Source organism: Trichosurus vulpecula, chromosome 8 (genome assembly GCF_011100635.1).
Source record: "Trichosurus vulpecula isolate mTriVul1 chromosome 8, mTriVul1.pri, whole genome shotgun sequence".
NCBI lineage: Eukaryota > Metazoa > Chordata > Mammalia > Diprotodontia > Phalangeridae > Trichosurus > Trichosurus vulpecula.
The window spans coordinates 65632428-65658561 of NC_050580.1; the positions used below are offsets into that span (position 1 = coordinate 65632428).

Sequence of the window (26134 nt, forward strand, 5' to 3'; positions counted from 1 at the left end):
TATTTTTCCAGTCGTTTCAGCTGTTTGCTGGAGTGGTTTGCCATTTCCTTTTACAGCTCATTTTACAGATGAGGAACTGAGCAAACAGGGCGTTAAGTGACTTGCTGACAGTCACATAGGAAGTGTCTGAGGCCAGATTTGAACTCACAAAGATGAGTCTTCCTGACTCACTGTGACAACTAGCTGCTCCCTTTCCACAATACTGTGCTGAATCTCTGACTTCCTATGTCTATGTCAGTTGGAGAAAACAACAAACATTTAGTAATGGCCCACTAGGAACAAGGCACCATGCTAAGTGCAGGCAATCCAAACACAAAAGTAAGCTCTTATCTTCAAGGAACTTACATTGTGCTGGGGAGGGAGAAGGCATAGAACATGTACATATGTAAGCAAATGGAAGGCATACATCAAGAAGTACAAAATAATTTTATTTGGGAGAGAGGGCTAGTGACCGAGGGGATCAGGAAAGATATCATGCAGGTGATGGCACCTGAGTCATAGTTAGCAAGAAACTAGGAATCCTGTGCAGCAAAAGTGAGGAGGGAGCATATTTAGATACAGAAGATCACTTGAGGGAAGTCACAGAGGTGGGAGATGGCATACCATGTAAAGAGCAGGGCCGTTTGAATGTAACAGAACATACAAAGGGGGGTGACATGAGACAAAAAAGGAGGTGGGAACCAAATTGTTTACAATGCCAGGATTTTGGATTTCATTCTAGAGGTAACTGGGAGCCATTGAAGACTTTTGAAGAAGGCGGTGACATGGTAAGATTTGAGTTTTAGGAATATCAATTTGTCAACTGTATGCAGGATAGGTTGGAGAGGGGGAATGACTTGATCTGGGAAACTGATGAGGAGCTATGTTAAAAGTCCAGGTGAAATGTGGTCTGAATTGGGGGAGACAGTCTGTGTGAATGGAGAGATGTGGGGGAAGTAGGATTGATTAGACTTGATAACTGATTTGATATGGGGGTAGAGGGAGAAAATCAAGGATAATCTTGAAGTGGTAAAACCTGGATGACTGGAAGGATGGTGGTCCCATGTACAGAAATGGAGAAGTTTGGAGGATGGATGAGTTTTATAATATAATGAGTAATATTTTGGACATGTTGATTTTGAAATATCTATGGGTCATTTGAGTGGAGATATACAAGAAGAGGTAGGTAATGGTGAACTAAGGTTCAGGAGAAAGATTAAGATCAGATGTATAGATTTGGGAGACGATAATTAAGCTCATTTGTGTTCAGTGAAAATGAGAATGCTTCAAACTCTTGACTTGATATGGTCCTCTGGCAGACCATATTATTCCAATGGATATTCCTGCCCTCTTTCATTACTCTGATTTGATACTTCCATAGATCTGTGATCTCTTCAATATGAGAATTGTCTCCAGTGATGGAAATTGCAATCAATTTTTGCCTGCCCATCCTGTGCATATCTCTTGTGCATATCCTTTCATAAATCCTCCCTGTGGAGTCTGATTGCTATGTTAGAGGCTATGTCCTGGATATATTGGCCTTGAGTGGCCACCAGTGGAGTAAGTGGGCCATCCATTGGTCATCCCTTGCTCTAGCTATATGGCCAGCCCACCTTTTTTCTCTTCTGGTTTTGCATTATAAAGACCTTCTTTACACTTTTTGTCTTGAACGATCCTTCATTGATAATTTGTTTCTGTGGCTCACATAAACCACTCCCTTCTCCATTGTTCTTCAGGTGACCTTTAGTTTTAATTCTCTAGACACTGAGACATTCCCTGACTTGTAGCTTCCACTATCTCGTCAACATCAGGTATCCCATGGAAGACTGAAAATTCAACCATCTAGGCTGGGCAGGCAATATTCAAAAACCATAGATTTAAATGTTGAGAATACAAAATACCCATTGTAGCTCAAGACAAGAAAACCCTAGCACTGTATTGACAGCCCCTGAGGGAGCATGAAGAAAGCCTTCTCATATATAGATGGCTTATGAATTTTCCAGCAGGCAGCTTAATTCAGAAAAGGATGAACTATACTCTTTCTTTCTCCATTCTGACACTCTCTAGGGAATACCCTTTTATGTTGTGCATCATTTGCAGACCCCACACATCCTTCAGCATTCATAAAAATGAAATACAGGAGTCACAACTCAGCTACAGTAACTCAATAGCTGCTGACTATTTAACAGTGATGTAGTGTCTTGAGGTTAATAATAGCTTATAGTCATACAGAGCTTTAAGGCTTCCAAAGGCCTTTACATATGTTGTCTGTTTGAGCCTTATAACATGCCTGGCAGGGAAATGGCATGCGTGTTACTATCCCGATTTGACAAATGTAGAAACTGAGACTCAGAAACTTGCTCAAGGACATACTAAGAAGTAGAGCTGGGACATAAGCCGAGTCTGGTGCTCCTCTCCCTCTATCTCCCTGTCACTGCCATCTCTCACTTGTGGGGTTATGCTTTCTGTTAGCTACAGCTGGGTTTTATGCCTTTTGCTAGGGTCTTAGAGATCCTTATATTATGGATAAGGAAATTGAGGCCCAGAGAAAGGAGGAGATTTGTCCAAAGAAATGGCCTGGCCTAGAATGCTTGATTAATTCATTTCTCAAATCATCCAACTCAAGTCCGTTCCAGCACAAACTGGAGAGAGTTGGACATAAATAGAAATGAGAAAGCAGGCTTTCTTGATGACTTTTTAAGAGAAATGTAAAGGTATAATTAAAAAAATGTTTCTCATATCTATTCAATAGCACCTGAGTTATCAACACATCTTCAGTCCTTTTACTAATAATATGTAAAGTCCCCACAATGAGAGAGTTAGTGGTCATCCTCTGCCTCAAAGGACACATCTAGGCTAATTTCTCATGACCGGAAATACAGCCAACAGCCAATCAGTGAGTCAGTTGGTCAATAAGTCTTTGTGAGATGATTGTACATGGATAGCCTATATCAGATTGTTTGTTGTCTTGGGGAGGAGGGAGGGAGAAAATTTGGAGCTCAAAATTTTACAAAAAAGAATGTTGAAAACTATCTTTACAGGTTATTGGAAAAATACTATTAAGGAAAAAAATCAGCCTTTGTTAAGTGCTTATTATGTGTTAGATGCTGTTCTGAGTGCTGGGGAAGCAAAGAAAAATAAAAAACACAGTCCCTGCCCCTCAAGGAGCTTACACTCTAATGGGAGAGACAACATGTAAATGACTATACATATATACAAGATATACACAGAGTAGGTAGAAGCTAATCTCATAGATAAAGCCCTTGGAGCTGGGGAGGGGATGGAGAAAGTTGCCTGCAAAAGTTGGGATTTGAATTGTCTTGAGGAAAGGTAAGAGATAGAAGTAAGGGGACAGAGCATTCCATGGGGGCCAGTAGTGCGTCTGGGAGGAATTGCAACTAGGCCGAGGAAGCTGGACCACAGAGTTTGGGGAGGGAATAAAGTGTAAGAAGTTTATATGAAGGGCGTTGTAACATATAGAATTGCAAGGGAAATTAAAATTCCTCTAATTGAGCAGATGACGTTTAGATGGGTGGGTGAAGGGAGACTGTGGGACAGAAATAAAGGAGAGTATGGCATCCAAAGACTTCTGAGGCCAGATCGGGGGAGGGGAAGAGAGTCAGTTGGCAAGGATACACCAACATGTGGGAGGCTCTCCACCAAGGGGACTGGTAAGTTCCCATGAAGTCAGGCTATTGGTAGGGGGCTCAGGGACTTGGGTTACTGCATCTTTTTGCAAATGCAAAAAGATACTCTTAATCTCTGTTCTCTAAATTTTGCCATTCATATATATCTCCTCCACAAGGCTAGCATTGACAATTACCAACTACCACTAGTCTTGACAGTTAGCCCATCTAAACTCCTATAATACTTAAAATCTGTGCCATTCAGAAAGTTTCATAACATCTAGGGTCTCAAGGGATCTCAGAGGCCATTTACTTTAATCCCCTTCATTGTACAGATGAGGCCAAGACATGTGACTTCCCTAAGGTCACACAGCTTACAAGAAACAAATGTAGGATTCAAAGCCAGCTTTTCTGACTCTTCATCCAGGCTCCTTCTACCCTCCCATCCTGCTTCTCATATTTACCACATAGCTTCCTGTGCTGCCTTGTACTTCTATTCCAGCTTTTTGGGTGAGTTTGGTCTGTCTCCCCAAACTGTAGTCTCAGTATCCTAAACCAGACTCTGAATGTTTGAGTGCTAGGACTATATCATGTCTCTGGTACCCGTAACACACCGCACAGTGTCCTGAATTGAGTTTAGTCAATGTCTATGATAATGAGGAGAGGCTATTGGACCAATGCCTAGTTGTCTTGGCAAATAGTGTTTCTTGAGAACCTACTGCAAGGGTAGATGCATACCTAGGCCTTAGGATCTCTAGGTGATATTAGATATCCCAAATTCTTAAGGAGCCTACAGACAAATTGAAATCATCATTGAAACAGGCCATAAATAGCAATACAGGATAACAAACCTTTATTCATCCTAACAAATACTTGCTAAGTAATACTATTTTATCCAAGGCCCTGTGCTGGTATTTTATGCATGCAAAGCTAATCTGAGACATGGTCCTTGTTCTTGATGACTCCAAATGAATGAAGCAAAGACACGGACACAGATGACTATAATAGAGGACAGAAGGTACTAAAAGGTCAAATGAGCAGCCCAGGCAAAATGCTATCTGAGAGATCACTACTAGCTAGGACTAATAAGAAGTTAATAAGTTGGCTTCAAGGGGCAAGTTTCCTGACTCAGCCCCAGCCACAGCACTTGCCTGGTCCCTTTTCTGCTTTGTTGTTCTGCTCTTCAGGGTCTGGTGATCCTGAGGGCTTTTTTAAGGGTAACTTTAACCCTGGGGTGGGGTAGGAAGGACTTCCACTCCCATCTTTTACACAGGCTGGTATATGGACCTGCTGAACAGCCACAAACCTAGCACTAAACCTGCATAGTCTTGGCCTCCATTTTGGGTGCACGCTCTGGATCCTTACTCTACTGGTCCAGTAGAAAGATATGCAGATTCAGAGTCACAGTCCCACTTGCTACCTCCTGAGCAGCCTGTTCCACTTTTGAATAGCTCTGACTGTAAGAATTTTTTCTTGACATCAAGTCCAAATTTGTTTCTTTGCAACTTCTACACACGGATCCCAGATCTGACTTCTGGGGGGATTAGAACAAGTCTAATCCCTCTTTGTCATGACAACCTTCCAAAAGCTTGAAGACAGCTACAGTGTCCCACCTGAATCTGTTCTTCTCCAGGCCCTAGTTCCTAGTTCCAACTTCTGGTCAACTGGCAAGAAGGCCGAGTTATAAACATTCTTCAAAAGTTTTTAGCCAGGTCTACAAAAGGGAGCAATTATGCTGACTAGGAACTCATCTTTCTTCCAACATCTACTCTCACCACGTCCTCATGTTTTTCCCAGTTCCCATGACAAATTCTCTCTTGGAGAACTGGTTCTGAGCCAAGCCTGGGTTAGGTACTTCTACAAAGTGGTATTGGATCAGAAAGTTAATTTCTCTCTCACCTTGACATGATCTTCTAGAGAACCCCACCCTAAAGAGTTGGGGGTGGTGGTGTGTGTGATAGTGTCCACTTGAGGAGATAGCCACTGCTCCTGCTCCCTAGAGCCTCATAGGCCTTGGTGGCCATCCTTAGGTAGTTATCAAGGCTTGGAAGGCCTCTCTGATGTGCTGCAGAAATGGAAGCTGCCAGGGTTACGAGTCATCCTTGCGGCGGCATCCAGAATATGTCTTAACTCTGTCATAGTTGGTTACCCCTGGAGAGGAGGCTCAAAGGCAGGAACAGACAACAGATGGAAGGAATTTATCATTGAAAATGAGGGGGAAGAGGAAGACATAGCTAGAAATTTTATAGGCAATTCCCTTTATTAATGTCTCTGTACAACAAAGCCTGTTGGTGATTTGCAGCTTTTCCCATCCCTCTCACATCTCTTATCTCTCTCCTTCTCATTCCCCAAATGCAAGAAAGCCTCAGTGGGTTTGAAAGTTACCTTGAAAATGTCCAGTAAATGTCAATGTAAATTAGTTTCACTTCAAGCTCTTTTCCTACTATACTAGTGACATTGAGGGCAGTGCTGAAGGATGACAATCATTGTGACATTTGGGACCCAGAAAATGCCCCCTGATCTCCTCAGACTGAGACAATGGAGGTCTATGCATTTACACAGGATGTCCCATGTGGCTGGAATGCACTCCCTCTTCACCTTTGCCTCTTAGAATTCCTAACTTCCTTCCAGCTTGGTTCAGGTGACACCTTCTACATGAAGCCTCTCCTACTCCCCTCAGCTGCTATGGTCCTCCACCCCCAAAGCCTCATATTTATTGTGTATATACAACAGATATATATATATATATATATATATATATATATATATATATATATATATATATATATATATATATATATATATATATATATACATCTTACTGCCCCATTGGCATATTAGTTCTATAAGGGCAGGGACCTTTCCACCCTCCCTCTGTGTTTCACTCCCTCCTTCCCTTCTTTCTTTCTTTGCTCCCTCCCTTCTTCCTTCCTTCCCTCCTCTCTCCTTCTGTCCCTCCCTCCTCTCTCCTTCTTTTCCTTCCTTCCTTCCTTCTTCCATCCCTCCCTCCCTCCTTTCCTCCCTTCCTTTGTTCATTTATTTGTTTATTTATCTGTCTATTAATTATTCTTTGTCTTTGTATCCCCAGCACTGTTCCTGGCATACACTAATATTTGTTGATTGATTATGTGAAGTTTAGAGTCTTTAGTGCTATTAGGCATAAGAATTCCATTCCATGGTTTCTTCCCATCTCTACTTCTAAATGGCCTGCATGGGCATGGCATAATAGTTGGTTCTTTTCTAATTCAATTCAACAAACATTTATCAAGTGCCTACTACATACAAAGCAGAGAAGCAATGTGGTATGGTGGACAAAGGGCAGATATCTGGGCTTCTGACAAATACTGGCAAGACACTTAACCTCCCAATACCATAGGTAAATAAAGTCAACTAGCATTTGTTATATACCTAAAATATGCCAGGACAGCTGGGTGGCACAGTGGATAGAGTGGTGGGCCTAGAATCAGGAAGACTCATCTCCCTGAGTTCAAATCTGGCATCAGACACTTACTAGCTATGTGACCCTGGGCAAGTCACTTAACCCTTTTTGTCTCAGTTCCTCAATCTGTAAAATGAGCTGGAGAAGTAAATGGCAAACCCCTCCAGTATCTTTGCCAAGAAAATCCCAAATGGAGCCACAAAGAATTAGACATGACTGAAACGACTGAACAGTAATATATGCCAGTGCCGTGCTAAGCACCAGTAAGACCTAATCCTAGAGTCAATATGGAGTCATTGGAGTTGACTGAGTAGGAGTGACAGGCTCAGATCTGCATTTTTGGGAAATCCCACTGGGAGTGTGTGGAGTATATACTAGAGCAGAAGAGACTAAAGCAGGGAGATTGATTAGAAGATTATTGCGATAGTCCATCAGGAGGTGATGTGAGAAGGGGACAGGTGTGAGAAATGTGGAGGTAGAAATAAAAAGATACGGCAACTGATTACATATGTTGATTCTGCAAAAGAGAAAGGAAGAAGTTGAAGGTGATATTAAATTGAAAAATGAGGTTAATTCAAGGCTGTTGGTGCTTTTAACAGTAAAGGGGGAATTTGTAAATGGGTGGCTTTGAGTAGAAAGATAATGTAGGAAGGAAGGAAAGAAACAAGCATTTATTAAGTACCTACTGTGTGCCAGGGACTGTGCTAAGTGTATTATAAACATTATCTTATTTGATCTCACAACAATCCTGGGAGGTAGGTGTTATTAATATCACCATTTTATACCTGAGAAAACTGAAGATAAGTGATCTGCACAGCTAGCAAATGTGTCAGGTCAAATTTGAACTCAGTTCTTTCTGACTCCAGGCCCAGTGCTTTGTCCACTCTGCCACCACTTAGTATCCTCCAATGCTGTGATATTTGTGGGTTCCCAAAAGTTCTTATGCAGCTTCTCTGGGTAATGGTTATTTTAGGTTACATTTGCTTTGAGGGGTCTGCATCAGACTCTCAAAGGCGAACCTGGGAGCTGGCATAGCTGAGAGAGGCGAATGGGTATTGAGGGATAAGGGTAGATATAACTGTGTTGGAGACAAATCCAATAATTGGCCATTTCTCAGCTATTATATCCCATGTGGGATGCTCTTTATCTTCCCACTTAGTTGATCACACCCCTTTGGGGTCAGACCATAGCCCCCCAAAGTGAGGCCATGTCCCTCCAAGCCCTATTCCCAATTTTAGATACCACTGTTCTAATGCATTTATCATGTGTAACTGTGAATAATAGTTATTTGATCTTCTTTCACATCTCCCTAGAAGGCTATGTGCTCCATGAAAGCAAGTACTGTGTTTTGTGTAAACACTTTTATCTTTCCCTGACATGATCTGAACACAGTAGGTGTTTAACAAATGTCTGAATAGCCAAGCAGGTAGTATTATCATCCTCATTTTAGAGTTGGGGAATGCAGGCTTGGAGAGAAATTAAATGGTTTGTTAAAAGGTCACACATTAAGTAGCAGAGTGGAGGCTGGATCTTGTCTCCTAATGTAAAAACCAGGCTTTTTCCATTACACCATGATGCCTCCCTAGAGTGTCTGCCCTATACCAGACTTAGTCCAAGGTCTGTGTTTTCATGACCAGAGCAGTGAGGGCTCTGTGGCACTCGTGATTTTGCCTAGCCTGTAATCTCTGGAGTCTCTTCGTTCCTGGGCATTCACAGCTTCAGGGGAGTTTCCAGCAACTTGCTACCATCTATTGGGAAAGTCTAGGCTAGAGCCTAGAAATTCTAGGGATAATACCTGAAGTAGACACTCCATAGAGATCCATATTCTGTGGTTTGCTGACTTTGTAGTCTTTTTTTTTTTTAAACAGACTTCCCCTGCCCTTGAGGATTCACTACCTTTAGATTCATAAAGAATATCCTTTTCATCCCTGGTCTCACTTGACATTGGAGTGACAAGAAATCTCATCATAAGAAATGTCCATGGGCTGCAGAGAGTGGGGCATGAACAATTGTTGTCTCACTAAAATTAACCAGGTCAGCCCTGGTGATTAACCCCTCTAATCAATTGCTATGCAGCAGGTCCTGAATAAATACTTGCTGACTGTCTGTGCCTCAGGGTCACCTCGGTGGCACTTTGTGTACACTGAGCTATCTCTGATTATTGCCTATCTTCATCTTTGCCATGCTAATGCCCCGGCAGCTGATCCCTGGATTTTCGAATGTGCTTTGTTTTAAACTGAGAGCATATCTAGGAACCTGAATGCAAAGAAGATCCACGTTGGGTTGTCTTCTGCAAGTACACAATCTAACCAGGGCTTTCTGCTACTTGAGATGAAAAAGTTTAAAAATTTGGAAAACAAGCAAACAATATATCTGGTAGTAATATGGCCCAGATTTCCGTACTGTACTGTTTTCTCCCTCTTTGTATAGAATGAAACTAGACAGATGGGTTTATTTGACTTCTTTTTAACATCCATAACCTGAATGACTCACTTAACTAATCTTTCTAGGCATTAGGGTTCTCATCTTTAAAAGAATGGTTCACCTCTGAGGACCCTTCTAATACCCATGCTTCATAATCCTAAGAAGAGAAAATGTTGACGACATAAAGGAGCAAACTGTTTTGTCTAGCCCAATTCTTTCACATAATTTGAGTCAGGAATTTTATCCCATTACTCTATTAATCAACAAGTATTTATTAAGTGCCTATTATGCATCACATACTTTGTTAGGCACTGGAGACACAAAAATAAAAAAAAAATAGTTTCTGCCTCCAGGAAGTTTACTTCCTACCGGGAGAAAAACATTTACCTATATGTGAATTCAAATTATATACAAAGTAATTGTAAGGCAATTTCAAATTGGAGAACACATTAGTAGCTTAAGGATAAGTAAAGCTTTATTAGGAATCATCATTTGAAATGAGCTCTGAAGGAAGGAGGGGATCACACAAAGTAAAATTAAGGAAGGACTGCATTCCGGGCAGAGTAGATAGACTGTTAAGATACAGAGGTGAGAGATGGTTTTTGGGGTATGAAGAATAATAGGTAGAACAGTTGGCTAGAAAGTTGAGTGATTTAAAATAATCATAAACTTTCCAGGGTTAGATGGAACCAGATCGTGAAGGACTTTCAATGCCAGTTCATATGTTATGCTAGAAACAATAGGGAGCCATTGGAGTTTATTGAGTATGGGGTGGGGGGAGTGATGTGGTTGCACCTGTGCTTTAGGAAAACTTTTGTCATTGGTATGGAAGATGAACTGAGGTAGGGTAACCAGTTGCAGTACCATTGCTTAGTACAGGGAAAAGATTGGTTGTGGTGAGAGAAGGTGACAGATTGGAAAGATGTCATGGAGGGGGGAGTCTAACCAGGTTTGAGAACTAGTTGATTTTGGAAGTAAGGGAAGATGAAGAATTGAGAATAAGTGGAATTCTAAGGATCGTTATGCACTTGACTCAGTTGAGAAGTTTAGAAGAGTGGGTTTTGTGGGAAAGGTAATTGGTTCCTGTTTTGTTTGAAGTGTCTATAGGACATCCAGAGAAACATCTGATAGGCAATTTGTAATGCATGATTGGAGCTAGGGGAAATACTAGGAATAAATATACCTTAGAATAACCTGCCTAGAGATAATTGAACTCATGGGAGATGATGAGATTAGTGAGAAAGAATATATGTACATAAAAGAGGGCCCAGGACAGAGGATTTGGGATATTTCCACAATTAGAGGGACAGGGCAAAAATGAAGAATATAAGAAGGTACAAAGAACAGTCAGACAAATAAGACAGAACCAAGAGATTCAGTATCATGAAAACTCTGAGAGGGGAGATTATCTAGCAAGTGAGGGGGGTCAGCCATGTCAAATAATACAGGGAGGTCAAGAAGGATGAGGAGTGAGAAAAAGCCATTAGATTTGATAATTAGAGATGATTTGTCATGTGGTCTAAAGCAGTTTTAGTTGAGTGATGGAAGTTAGAAACCATATGGCAAGAAGTTTCCTAATGAACTAGAGGAGAGAAAATGGAGTTATATATGTCACTAGTGTTCAAGGAATTTGGCTATATAAGGGAGGAAAAACCACAGAGCAATAGCTTGAGAGACAAAACAGGGTCAGATAAAGGTTTTTTAATTATGAAGGAGACCTTGGCATGTTTATAGGATGCAGATAGGGAGTAGAGAGTAAGAATTTTGTGGGGAGTTATTGTGTGAACAATATAATAAAGGAGAGAGGAGGGGATGGGGTCAAGAATTCAGACAAAGATCTTGGCTTTCACAAGAAGGAGGGCCACCTCTTCAGCCAAAACTGGGATAAAGGATAAGAGAGTAGAGAGTGCACTTGGGATACTATAAGAATTGGGAGGAGGGGAAGAAGGTATGGATAAGTCCTTTCTTGGGAGATTTCCTTTCTATTAGGAGTAGGGGAAGCAGATTTGTTCAGTTCAGTGGAGAACATTTAGAACCAGAACATTAGTATATACCCTGATATAACTGTTATGTTACCCAATACCCTAAGCAACTCAATTTTCTGCCAGCCAGAAACACACTCTACTGACACCAAAATGTCCTACTGTGCTGGATGAAATTTGGTTTTACAGACTTTCAGCATAGTTTTCACTGTATTGGTATATATTACATGGTGTTTGGAGCAGAATATTAACTGGGACAAGAAAGATTCCCCACACACCCATAAAGGTACACTTCTCAATACGTTGCCCTACTCCCAGTGGGGGAGGAGACATATGTAGGAACATATGTTCCCAAAGAACACATATAAGGAGCATGCATGGCCAGGGCAATTTACACATCTGAAACTGTAGAACCTCTGATGTCTAATGATGATTTCATCATACCGTTTTTGTTGTCTTCTACTGGGTTCATCTACGCTATTTTGGGTATCCCTACAGAACTGCCACTACAACCCATTGCTACCTACTAGTGTTTGGATATTTTGTATCTTCTTTCCCAAGAAGGTAAAGGTCTTTTAGTTTTTAGCTTGAAGTCCTAGAGGGCCATCTTAACTTTTTGTTGTGAAGATCCCAGCCAGATATTCCTAGACAGCTATCTATAGAAACTCTTAAGCTTTAAGTCTGTATTTTGGGTCACTTATTCTAAATTCTTACTGGACATGAATGAGAAAATTCCTTTTTAACTCCTTTTTGCTCCTATGAGTTCTTTCCATTTCTATGATTCCACCTGTGGTTTACGCATATCACAGGTTGGAGAATTTTTGAAAGAGGCTGGTGACCTTTCCCACTCCTTGACTCCTTACAAGCAATCAGGTTGCTACACTGTCTACATGTGCTTTTTTTTCTGTTACTCTCAGTTTTGTAAATCTTACACTTGTTGCAGATATACCATGTCTTAGATCTTCCATGTTATAGAACCGTTCACACATTCAACAACACCGAGTCTCTTTAAGTTCATATGAAAATATACCCAGGACACACTTTCAGCACAGCCACTGACTAAGTTCACATGGGTATAAGCAGACTTTCCAATTCATTCTCTCAAACAAACAATCAACATTGGCTAGCTTTGAGGTTACTTCTATATTTCCCCAAATACCCCTTAAAAACTGTAAACATCTACTTCCTTTACAATGTTACTCAACCATGAGCTTGTTAAGGAAATCTGCAAAGGGAACAATTATGTATTTTCCCCTTTTGCTACCACAGCGTCCTTAATTCTTGAGTATAGGCACTCAATCAATAAATATTTGCTTATTGATTCACTATTTTTGAACATCTCTTTTCCCTACCCTCTTTTCTTTCTTTCAGTACGCCGTTCTAAAGCTGCAGATGAAGAACGGAGACGGAAAGCTCAGAGAGCCCGGGATGAGTACCGTCGGCACTCACTCCGAGCAATTCAGAAAGGAACAGTTGCTGGTCTCAGTAACATGTTCCAAGAAATTGGCTTGTACAATGAGCAGGAGGCAAAGCTCAATAACCACCATCCTAGCCCCACTCCGCCAAAGTCCCTCCTTGTCCCAGTTAGGTAGGTATCAGTCAATCAATTAATTAAACTAGCATTCATTAAGACCTTACTTGTGCCAGGACTGTGCAAAGTGACAGGCATACAAAGGCCAGAACAAAATAGCTCCTGTCCTTAAGGTGCTTAATTCTAAAGTGGGAAACAAGACCATATGGAGAGACAATTGAAGTGAATTTGTTGTTGATTGAATCCATTGTCACTTCTTTACCTCCCATATTTTACTTACTAGGGATTTCCAAAATCTTTGCTTTTAAGTTGAAATATTGAAGATGAAAAGATTTGTCGGAGATACAGATAAAGAGTATCCTTTTACGGAAAGTATTGTTTTGGTATGTGCCATTCACAAGTCTGTGTCTGCTAAAAACTGAAGACTCTTTCAGAAGATAACTTTCCATTAACATTTTGAACTGGGGAATAAATAATAAGAGAGACAAACTGGCTATGGTTTAAAGTAAGACTTATGTAAGATATGGTCCAACAGTCTAGAAATAAGTACCTCACTGCTTGTGGAAACTGTTTTCTGAAATGTGTCAAGTTCTAGTGTATCCATTGCAAGTCAGAGTTTTTCCCAGAAAGGTTATGGTATCTTTTGAGTTCTTAATAAAAACTGAGCCTTCATCTGTCTCCCAAATACGTATGAAATGCCCTAATGGAACTCATGCAGTCCTAGCTGTAAAGCATATTTGTATAGTTAACAAAAACTCCTCTGGGATAGTAGGACAATTGCATAAATGTGATGACCAAGACAGTTCAGCCAGCACATGGATTAGAATTGAGAGTTCTGCAATGAAGACTGAACAGTTCCTTTATCATTCCCCACCCCCTGTCTGCTCCATCTTGCCACTGTCAGTCACTATGGCTGTGATGTGTAATTGGGAAGTAAACTCAGAGGAACTTGTGTCTTTCTCTGTTCAGAAGTATTTGGCTTTGACGGGTAATCTCTTTGACCGGCTGGACTGAGTTGCTGAAACTCACTGCTAATGTGAACTGAAATTCCTAGCTTGATGAAGAATCAAAGTGAGCCATCTGAAGGGATAGCAGGCTCTTGGACCTTGCCAGGCTGCTGATGGGCCACCTGTCAGAGCAGTCTTTCTCATTATTTTTATTTTTGTGAGATGCTTAAATCATTTGGCCTTCATGGAGACAGAGGAATAGAAACACTAATGAAGGCAGTAAATCCTGAAGACAAGTAGCTGTAAGGCTGGATAGCAAAGTCCCAATTCTCACTAAATTGGGTCACTGGCTACAGAGTGCCATGTTTACTAGAGCATTGGTGATTTCTTCCTCCTCCCTGGGGCTGAATAGAGGTTTTGAAAAGAATGTGATGTTATGACATGGTGCTAGATGCTGGTCTTTAGCCCTTCCCCCTCAACCTTTCCAATATTGCTCAAACATGTCTTCACTCAAGTATATTATGGTTTCCTTATCTTTTTGTTGTCTTTGGGGGATCCTCCCTCAAGGCAATATGCTGTTCTAAGTAACATGACCATTGTTGGCGGGAGGGGGAATCTCTCAATTCCTTTCTTGCTTCCTATTTCCAACCCTAATTTTGTTATGTGAAGCATAATTGATAACGATTATTTTTTTCTTGGTAGAGAAAAGCAAGGAGGTGAGACAGGGTGGGATGGTGTGGAATAAAGATTTTTTTTAATAACTCAATCCTTAATCCTTTTTAAAAAATAACACTTTATTGATGCATTTTGTTCTTTACAATAATTTAATAATGTATTTTACCTGTCCACCAAGAGAATCCTTTCTTGTAACAAACAAGAAATCATTCCAGTAAAGCTGAGGTAGCAACTACATCTAATGATGGCATATGCTGCATTCTATGCCAAGACTTCCCCATCTCACATTGCATCTAACATGAGTTCAATTACCTTTTACCATTATTTTCAGTGACATAATAGCAACCATCATGTGCACTATTCTGCAAGTTTTGCTTTCCTTGTTCAGCAACAGTTTGTAAGAATATTTCATTCATTCCTTGAATCTTTACTGCGATTTCCCCTTCTAAGAATTAAACTTGATTTTGGTTAATTTTTTTGTTCATTCATTCATTAATTTATCTATTTTTGATATGTCTTATTTCTTCTATCATCTTCATTTCCATATATACTCCTTCGCTCCCTCACTTAGAGAGCCATCCCTTGTAACAAAATAAGAGGGAAAAGAATAAAAAAAACCCAACATATGTAATATTTCATTCCCATAATCTCCCACTTTTCCAATGAAGACAGAGAGGTGCATCTTCTCATCTCTGGTTATTATAATTAGATTATATTTAATTTGTCATTGTTTTTCATCTATATTGTTATCACCATTGCATATATGGTTTTCCTGGTTCTGCTTACTTCACTTTGCTTCAGTTCACATGTTTTCTCATGCTTCTCTGCATCCATCATGTTAATTTTTTTAATAGCACAGTAATATTTAATTACATTCATTGACCCAATATGTTTTTAACTCTACCTTGCCTCCCTCCATTGTAGTCAGTGCAAACTTAGGGAATTAAGGTAAATCACAATAATAGCAGGGAGACAGGTAAATCATTTGGAATGCTAATCCTTACTATATTCCAAACACAATGGAAGTATTTTGGGGATTTTTTGTGTTTGGAAATATTTCTGCTTTGACTTTGCTCTGTGACCCCAAATTAAAGTTCATTGAGGTTTGTTGGTTCTGAGTGAAAGCCCTGTGCTACATATTGACATCTATTTTTTTTTTCAGGGCCTGGGAAAGGCCTCTTCGTCCAGTCTCTAGAAATGTCATCATTCGCTGGTTTAAGGAAGAGCAATTGCCCCGCCAGGCTGGCTTTGAGAGGAACACCAAATCCATTGCCCCTTGGTTTCATGGTAGGAATGTTTTTCATTTCTCAAAGGAACAAGTTGATATATTTGTCTAGATATGAACAAAAGTGGATTGATGGCAAAATTCTCAAATGATGAAGGGATAGCTGAAATGCCTAACTTTCTTTTCAGTATGTGAAGGTGGCCAAGGCTTCAGAGGCTAAGGGGGGCAGCCATGGTTTTGTCTAAGATGACAACATTTTCTGTTATCTGCAGACTGTTATCTCTATATCCCATGGTATAGCCAATATCCTGGCCTGATGAGAGCCCCAGGAGAGTGCAAGAAAATAAAAATCCTAATAGTGGAGGTTAGGAGAAGAGTGGGAGAGGAGAAGGAACTCTTTCTTTCCCCCTAACTATCCAACTTGGTCTTAGTCATCTCTCTATTTTATCATCCCTCCATTTCCCCTCTTCTTTCTGAAGACTTCCTCTGTTGCTAACTAACTCTTCTTCATCCTTATTATCTTTTTCTCACTTCCTTTGACTTCTGGTGCTCAATAGAGCCTAGTTTTTTTCTAGGTACTCTCTTCAAAGCCGGAAGCTTCCATCAGTATCTCCATCACACCAGGCTAAGAGGGAGAGATGGCATACTCATTGCTCATCATGGCTACATTCAGGCTCTCTCACTGTCTCATCAACTACTTCTCCAGCTTCAAATTTACTATAACCTTTCCTGATCTTTGTTTGCTGTCATTTATGTATCTTTAAGTTACTGTTCCTCTTCCCTCATAAGCTTAATACCGAACTCTGTTTGACAGCAATCCTTATTGGCTTTGAACTCCATGATTTCTTAGTTCTTCTATTCCCATCACTACTATCCTCCTATACATATATATATATTTTTTTGTTATTTTTTTTTTAAAAAGGCAATTCATGATTGTGATCCAAATCTCAGATAAAATATAAACTGAGTTGTTTTGATCAACTCATTAAGGTGTCTGGTTGATACTTTGCCATAGGATCAAATTTTGAGAAATAAATACCTTAAGTATTGAAAATGCCAGCCCCAGATTTTTATTTGATGATAGCAGTGTCATAAAGGGTGAGGTTATTACACAGTCACACCCAGATTTGTGGAGTCCACAAAGTCAGGGGGATGGTGTTTGGATGGATAGGCTGAAACAAACATGGTGAAAAGTATAGAGTTACACATTTATATTATTTTTATTTATTTTATTACATATCTCCCAATAACATGTAAAACAATTCACAATAGTTTTTTAAAAATGTTGAATTCCAAATTTTCTTCCTCCCTCTTATTTTTCCCCACTCTCTGTGATAATAAGCAATCTGATATAGATTACATGTGTTCAATCATGTAAACCATTTCCATATTAGTTGTTTTATGTAAGAAAACTCAAAAAAAGAAAGGAAAAAATAGTATGCTTCAGTCTATATTGAGACAACATAAATTCTTTCTCTGGAGGCAGATAGCATTTTTCATCACGAGTCCTTTACAATTGTCTTGGATCATTGTATTGCTGAGAATAGCCAAGTCATTCACAGTTCTTCATCATGTAATATTGTTGTTACTGTGTATGATGTTCTGGTTCTGCTCATTTCACTTTGTATCAGGTCATGTAAATCTTTCCAGTTTTTCTGAAATTATCCTACTTATCGTTTTTATAGCACAATAATATTCTATCACAATCATATACCACAGCTTGTTTAGCCATTCCCCAATTGATGGGCATCCTCTTGATTCCCAATTCTTAGCCACCACAAAAAGAGGTACTATAAATATATTTGTACAAGTAGGTCCTTCCCCCTTTTTTGATTCCTTTGAGATCACACCACTATCTTTGAGGAAAACACCAAATAGAATCATAAAGAGGAGGACATGACTGAAAAGCTGAACAACAACAACAAGAACAGACCAAATTATTTTCATGATTGCCACTTTGTAATATAATTTGAAATCTGGAATTGCTAAAATGCCTTCCTTAATTTTATTTTTCATTGATTCCCTTGACCTTCTGTTGTTTTAGATGAATTTTGTGATTATTTTTTCATACCTTTATAAAATTTGTTTTAGTAGTTTGATTGATATAGCATTGAATAAGGAAATTCACTTAGGTAGAATTGTCATTTTTATTATATTGGCTTGGCCTACTCTCGGGCAGTTAATATTTCTCCAATTGTTTAGATCTGTCTTTATGTGAAAAATGTTTTGTAAAAGTGTTCATATAATTCCTAGCTTTGTTGTGGTAGATAGACTCTCAAGTATTTTATACTATCTGAGTTATTTTAAGTAGAATTTTTCTTTTTATCTCTTCCTGCTGGTTTTTTTTGGTAGTTCATAGAAATGCTGATGATATATGCAGGTTTATTTTGTATTCTCTTACTTTTCTGAGATTGCTAATTGTTTCATCTAGTTTTTTAATTGATTCTCTAAGTTTGTATTAAGTATACTATCATATCATCTGCAAAGAGAGATAGTTTTATTTCCTCATTGCCTATTTTTTATTCCTTCTTTTCCTTGTCGTATTGCTATAGCTAACATTTCTACTCTAATACTGAATAACAGGGATAGCTAGGTTGCACAGTAGATAGTGTCAGGCCTGAAGTCAGGAACACTCATCTTTCTGAGTCCCAATCTGGCCTCAGACACTTGCTAGCCATGAGACCCTGGGCAAATCACTTAACTCTGTCTTAGTTTCTCAGCCATAAAATGAGTGGAGAAAGAAATGGCAAACCTCTCAGTATCTCTGCCAAGAAAACCCCAAAAGAGGTCACAAAAGTTGGACATGACTGAACAAATTGAATAATAGTAGTGATGATGGTTATCATGCTGCTTCAACCTGATTTTATTGGGAAGGCTTTAAGTTTATTCCCTGTTGCAGGTAATGCTTGCTCTTAGTTTTAGATAGATGCTACTTATCATTTAAAGAAAGGCTCCATTGATTCTTATGCTTTCTAGTGTTTTTTTTTAATAGAAATGGGTGTTGTAGTTTGTAAAAGGCTTTTTCTGCATCTATTGGAATATATATTTGGTTTTTTTATGTGGTCAGTTATGCTGAGAGTTTTCCTGATGCTGAACCAAGCCTTATATTCATGGCATAAATCTCACCTGGCTGTAGTTTATGATTTTGTAACATATTGCTGTAATCTCCTTGCTAATATTTTCTTTAAAAATTTTGCATTAATATTCATTAAGGAAATTAGTCAATAGTTTTCTTTCTCTGCTTTTGCTCTCCCTGGTTTAGGTATCAAAATCATATTTGTGTCATAAAAGGAATTTGGCAGGATTTCTTCTTTATCTGTTTTTTTTCAAATAGTTTATATAGTATTTGGAATAATTGTTCCTCAAATGTTTGGTAGAATTCCCTTATGAGTCCCTGTGGTCCTGGGGATTTTTTCTTAGGGAACTCTGATGTATTCTTCTATTTCTTTTTCTAAGATAGGGTTATTTAAGTATTTTATTTCATTTTCTGTTCATCTGGGCAGCTATATTTTTTATAAATCTTAATCCCTCTCACTTAAATTGCTAGAATTATGACATATAATCAGGCAAATAACTTCTAATAATTGCTTTAATTTTGTCTTCACTGGTGCTATATTCACCCTTTTCATTTTTGATATTAGCAATTTAGTTTTCTCTTTTATTAAAAAGATCAAATTAACCAATGATCTATTTTTTTTATAAAAGAAGCTGCTAGTTTTAATTTAATGAATAAAATGTTTTGTTTGTTCAATTTTTTTTTAACTTTCAATTTTATTAATCTCTGCTTTGATTGTCAGAATTTCCATTTTGGTGCTTAGTTGGGGTTATACATCTTGTTCTTTTTCTAGGCTATTTTTTTAGACCCATGCCCACTTCATTGATCTGCTTTTTCTCTCTTTTATTGATGTACATATTTAGAGATATAAAATTTCCCCTAAATACTGCTTTGGTTCCATGGAGTCATTAGCTCCCACTTGCCCAATTCTAATTTTTAAAGAATTATTTTTATCAGTGAATTTTTGTCCTGCTTTTTCCATTTGTCCAATTATATTTTTTAAGGTGTTATTTTCTTCAGCATATTGGGCCTCTTTTTACCAAGCTGTTAACTGTCTTTTCATATTGTCTTCCTTTACTTTCATTTCTTTACCTAATTTTATCTTTACCACTCTTATTTTATTCTGAAGATCATTTATAACTCTTCCAGGAATTCTTATTGGGCTTGTTTCCAATTCACACCTTTTCTTTGAAGGTTTGCTTGTAGCTGTTTTGACTTCATTGTCTTCTCAGTTTGTGTCTTGATCTTCCTTATTACCATGGCAGCTTTTTATAGGCAGATTCTTTTTTGTTTGCTCATTTTCCCACCCTATTTCTTCATTTAGAACTTTATGTTAATGTTTGGCTCTGGTCTTGGCATGGGGGATGGAGAAGATCTATCTCAAGCTTTAAGCTTTTTTACACTGCTGTTTTTAGATGTAATTCTGGGGGTTTGGAAATTTTCAGTGCTTCCCAGGTGGTATGATCTGGGGAGAGGTGTGGTCACTGATCTCATGGTCTGCACTGTGGTCCTTACCTAGGAAGGGCCTCCAATCCCTTAGAATTACAATCAATACTGCTCCTCAGGGCCCTTTCTCCCTTGGAACCAGAAAATGATACTGTTCCTCGGGGTCCCTGATCCCCTGGAGCCCAAAGTAATACTACCTCTCAAGGCTTTGATTACCTCTTGACTGAAAGTGCTCCTTTCTGCCTTTGAACTATGACCCAGAAGTGGGTGTAGGCAATAGGGTTACTGAATGGCATCTATTCCTGTGTTCAGTGCTACCACAGGGTACCTTGTTGTGTTTTTCTGACCATTTATTAGTTTCCCTTACTGTATCTGGCTTAACAGATTATGAAAGCAGCTGCTGATACTTCTGTCACTACCATCTATACCACTGGTGTTTTATCCATAGGGACTCTGGGCCAGTCTCCTCCCTTATGTTTCAGATCTTTCTAACCTTCTGTGTTATCTCACACTGGAAAAAATGGCTCACTCTCACCTTTTGCTAGCTCTGACACTCCAAAATTTGATTTGAGGTGTTATTTTAAGATTGTTTGTAGGGGAGTCCTAAATTATTTTTAAATCACTAGCAAAAGTACAAGATGGAGACCACCTTATTTCTCAAAAAAAAAATACCCTGTTGGTGTTGACTACATGTTTCATATGAGCTTATAGTGTGACAAAGATGCCAAAAAATTAATGTAATGTTGGACATTTTAAAAAAAAGTATGTGAAGAGATTATGTGATATAATGGTCAGACAGCTGGTCTTTGAGCCAGGAAGACCTGGAATTAAGTCTGCCTTTCACGTGTGCTGGCTATGTTACCCCAGACAATTCACCTAACCTTTCAGCACTTTGGGTAACTCTCAGGGGTAGGGAACCTGCAGCTTCAAGGCCATATGTGGCCCTCTAGGCCCTCAAGTGTGGCCCAAATTTCTGTGAAGTTTGGATTCTGTCAAAGGGCTGCCCTTGAGGACCTAGAAGACCACATGTGGCCTTGAGCCTATAGGTTCCTCATCCCTGTGTCTAAGATAATATATAAGTTGCAGAGAAAGTGTAGACCTGAATTGGCAGTTTTCTTACCTGGGAATTCCCTATACCAGTGGAATTTCAGGTCCAGTCCATATCTTTAAAAAAATGCACAGATAAAAGAAAGATCATAGTCACTTTATTTTATTCAAATCCTACAGTATTTGTGTTCAATTCTGGACATCACATTTTAAGAAGGACATTGACAAACCAAAATGGTTATAGAAAAGGGGAACCAGGAATCTGGACTTGAGGGAACCAAGTGTCTCATCCTACCAATTAATGACAACTAAACAGAGTAAGTATCTGGTAAATGTTAGAGAAGATGTGGGAAAATTGGAACACTAATGCATTGTTGGTGGACTTGTGAACTGATCCAGTCATTCTGGAGAGCAATTTGGAACTATGCTATTAGGTCTGTATCCCATATCAGAGATCATAAAAAAGGGAAAAGGACCCACATGTACAAAATTATTTGTAGCAGCTCTTTTTGTGGTGACAAAGAATTGAAGACTGAGGGGATGCCCATCAATTGGGGAATGGCTGAATAAGTTGTGGTAAATGGATGTAATGGATGTAATGGAATACTATTGTGCTGTAAGAAATGATGATCAGGTGGATTTCAGGAAAACCTGGAAAAACTTACATAGATTGATGCTGAGTGAAGTGAACTGAACCAGGAGAACATTGCACACAGTAACAGCAACATTGTGCGATGACCAACTTTGATAGACTTAGCTCTCCTCAGCAATACAAGGATGTAAGACAAAGACTCATGATGGAAAATGCTAACCTCGTCCAGAGAAAGAACTATGGAGTCTGAATGCAGATAGAAGTAGGCTATTTTCTCTTCCTCATTTTTTTTCTTTCTCATGGTTCTTCCTTTTTGTTCTGATTCTTCTTTCACAAGATGACTAAAGAAATATGTTTACTGTGATTGTATATGTATAGCCCTCTTAGAGAGGGAAAGGAGGAGAGAGGGGGATGGCGGGAGAAAAAAGTTTAAAATTCAAAATCTTAGAAAAGGGAATGTTGGAAACTATCTTCACATGTAATTGGAAAAAATAAAATACTATTAAGTGGGAAAAAAGTTAATATCTGAGCTATGCCTAGGAATTAGGACCATCTATTCTAATTAAATTCACTAAAATTCAGAAAGGTATCTGTTTAGTGGCTTCTCTTGACACTCTCCCAAAGTGAAAAAAGTATTACGCTGCAGATCAGTGTGTTCTGTGTCAATGAAAATAGTCATCATCACAGGCAAGGTTTTGTGCTGGAACACATCCTGACATGGGATCTGTGATCTGGTGGAGTTGAGGCCCATTCTTCATTCTAGCGTGGATCTCTGAGTGGCCCACTGTCTTCCGCCTTTGAGCCCTAGTGGCTGATGAACTAACTTCTCTGAGATTTATTTTAAGGGCCATTATTCCTTCTCTATTTCCAGGGTCTCTTGCTTCATCTCTTCTGGGACGGAGGAAAGAACATAGGTTTCTCATTTCTCTGCTACCTTGTTGCTATAGAAAAAGCATGTAACTCCTTTGTAGGTTTTCTAAGGATTCACCACTAGGAACTGTAGGGAAAATATGAAATGGTTAAAATAACTAGCAAAAGGAGAAAAAACCAAACAAAAACCCAGTCACTTACAAGCTCATGCACATGCACAGGGAGCTAGGCTATGATTCTTGGTTCTCCCCTTCCCTTTTTCCTGCATTGACTTGTTCCCTATTTCTTTACTTCCCAGATTCTTTGGGACTTTGCTTCAGTGGTTAATCCAAGCTTCCAGGTTCACTCATTCTGACTTGGTTACATAAATATCATCACCCCCATTTTATATCTAAGGAATCCAAAATGATTGGCACTAGAACTAGGATTAGATCATGAATCTCCAAGGCATCAGAAAAGCATTAATTAATCATTTACTGTGAGTCAGACACTATGCCAAGCACCAGGGATATGAAGAAAAGCAAAAACACTTCATCAACAGAGCTATTTCCTCTACGCCATGCTGAACCCAGGAATTCTGAGACTAAATCTATCAGCCTTTAGGGAGTCCCAGCAAAGCACAAGGCACTATATTAGTGGAACTCCCCCAATTTAATATTGTCTCTTCCCCTTCTACTACCATCTGTTTCCATGAATCTCTCAGGAGCCCAGGTAGGTGCAGTCTCTGCTGTCTGAAAACTACAGAAAAGAAGTGAGATAAGCAGTTGGCTTGAGTTCAGAAGGTTTGGGGAGGAATGTCCTCAATCCAGGGGTCCTTTCATCATTATGAAGGCAGGAACCTTCTTTGGAGCTGATTTGTTTCCAAATTCTGCTTGGTTTAAAGCAGGAAATATGATAGCAGAAATGGCTGTAACTTATATGAAGGTGAAGACGTTTCACATTCTCTTTTCTCCGGGAACATGGACTACTCACAGTGTAGGGTTTTTTTCCATATTGTGTTATGTGTTTGCCAAAGAACAAAAAAGGATATTTCCTGTGGCTTTGATTGAAATGAGACCTATTGCATCAGTAAATTGGTTTTATTGTTGATTCCCCCAAACTCTCCTTGTTAGTAATTCCTAATTTTTTTAAAGGGTCGAAACAAAATCAAACCGTGGCCATCTCCCCCCAAATCACAACTGTTTTGAGGGAGATGAATCCATTATCTTGACTCTGCCAATTATCAGCTGTGTGACTGTGAACAAATCATTTGACCTCTCTGAAACTCAGTTTCCTCATCTGTAAAATGAAAATAATTTACCAACTACCTTGCAAGGTCATTGTGAGGAAAGTTCTTTGTAGACATTCCAGCGCTACACAGGTATGAATTATTATGATTTTAAAATTAAATGTGTTATTAGAAACCCAAGTTTGAATATGGACGCAAGCAAATTTAGTAACTATATTTAAATGAATCAATTTCAAAGCATAAAAATAATAGTTACCTTGATATAGTACTTTAAAGTTTGCAAAGCGCTTTATATATGTGATCTCATCCATCCCTCCGAGTCTTCATCAGGATTATTTATCCATTTATTTTCAATCCCTTTCCCCCCTGGTGTCTATTCCATTCTTTTGCTTCTGCATCCCCCTCCAAATGTTGTGTCCAGTTCTTTCTGTTCTTAAACACGTTCGGTAAGAACATGTTATTGCTAATATGTTAATAACAATGTTGTTGTCAGCAATAGGATTAATAACTATATAAGGTAAAATCAGAGCAGGGGCTGAAGTCATTTTTTCCATATGTGATGTCTAAATGCCCAGTTATTCCTTTTGGTTTCTTCTGCCTTTTGGTCCAAGCTTCTGGCCTTCATAGAGAAAATAAAACAAAGAGGGTGTAAGGAGAGAGAAGGAAAAGGCAGTGATGCTTAATGTCTATGTTAAGGATTCTAAGGCTTTTAGAGGGATGGCATAGAGTAACCAAAGGACATTTCTCTCTACAAAATGGAGATTTTCTTAAGTTTTGCTTTGCCCTGAATGTCCCCAAAGGGAAAGTTGGAGCTGTTTAGTCTTTTAAAGAAAGGTAGAAATGTACAAGTTGTGACTGATTATTTCTTAGGGCAACTAAGAGAAAGTGATTGGCTGTTGGTAGTTAGACTCAATGTCAAGGGAGACAAAGGCTCACTGGGCCTTGTTTTGGCTCAGCCCTTGGATGTGCAGAGAATTCAGACTGGGTTTGGTGCTATGAACCTCAGGCCTATTGGTGAAGGTGTCTCTGTGCAGAGTGATGAAATAAATTCTATAATTTCATCTCAGCTCAGTTCTTCCAGGTTTTGGCCAGTCACCAGGGCCTAGCAGGGAAGCACCCTTTTTTAAGAAATCAAGAGAGTAGGGCCACTAGGCCCATGCAAGGATGTCACTATCACTCACTCCTGCAGAGCCCTATTGGTACCCTAAATCGACTTTGATCAGCTCTCCCATTAACTTATAGGTAGGCCCTCCTGCTTTCATTCAGACCTCTTCTTTTGCCTCATAATTTCTCCTTTATGTGTTCTCATTCACTTTGTTGAAACAGCATTGGTTTTCCAGCTGCCATTGTTGGGTGCTCTATCCCCCAAAGCTCCCAAGTATGCATGTATGTATGTTGGCAGTTAGCAGGCAGGGAAGGAAGTAACAAGGCATGTGCACAGAAAAATACAAAAATGAGAATATCCTAAGTACATGGGAGTACAAAGTGCTCTGAGATCAGATGAATGTAAAATCCTTAAGAGTGGGGCTTATTTAATTTTGTGTTTTTGTACTCAGCGATTAGCATTGTGTCTGACACATAGTAGGCACTTAATAAATACTTGTTGGTTTATTAAAATGAGGGAGAGAGTATTTCCTTCCTGGCAAATGATGAAGGGCTGAGAACCAGGGGATACCAGGTGAGGGCCTCTACTGCCCTCTGCTGACTTAGGCCTCCCTGCCCAGGACCCTGCTAACTCAATCCTAATTCCTTTATAGATTGTGGCACATTTGATTGAATTCAACTTCACCAGGCATTAGGCTGTCGGGAATACAAATAAATGTATGGTATGGTCCCTGCCCTCAAGGGGCTCATAGCCTGCCTGAGAAAATGAAGCATACATACCTTAAGTGGAGACCAGTACAAGATAGGATATAACAAAACACAAGCATGTGTGCTACCAGGGGCAGTATGTGTTTTAAAGGTTCAGAGAAGAGAGGTAGCCATGTAGAGTACTAGGCCTGGAGACAGGAGCGCTCAAGGTCACATTCAACCTCATATACCTATTAGTCGTGTGATCCTGGACATG

The 26134-nt window shown here is 39.2% G+C and overlaps 1 protein-coding gene across 1 annotated transcript in view; it reads left to right on the forward strand.

The window, feature by feature from the left end:
• SH2D4B (SH2 domain containing 4B) overlaps nt 1–26134 on the forward strand; it is a 191707-nt gene that overhangs the window by 104091 nt on the left and 61482 nt on the right. Inside the window, exons 7-8 of the mRNA XM_036737088.1 lie at nt 12822–13038; nt 15766–15890. Coding sequence (XP_036592983.1) covers nt 12822–13038; nt 15766–15890 — 342 coding nt within the window. The remainder of the gene's footprint in view (nt 1–12821; nt 13039–15765; nt 15891–26134) is intronic.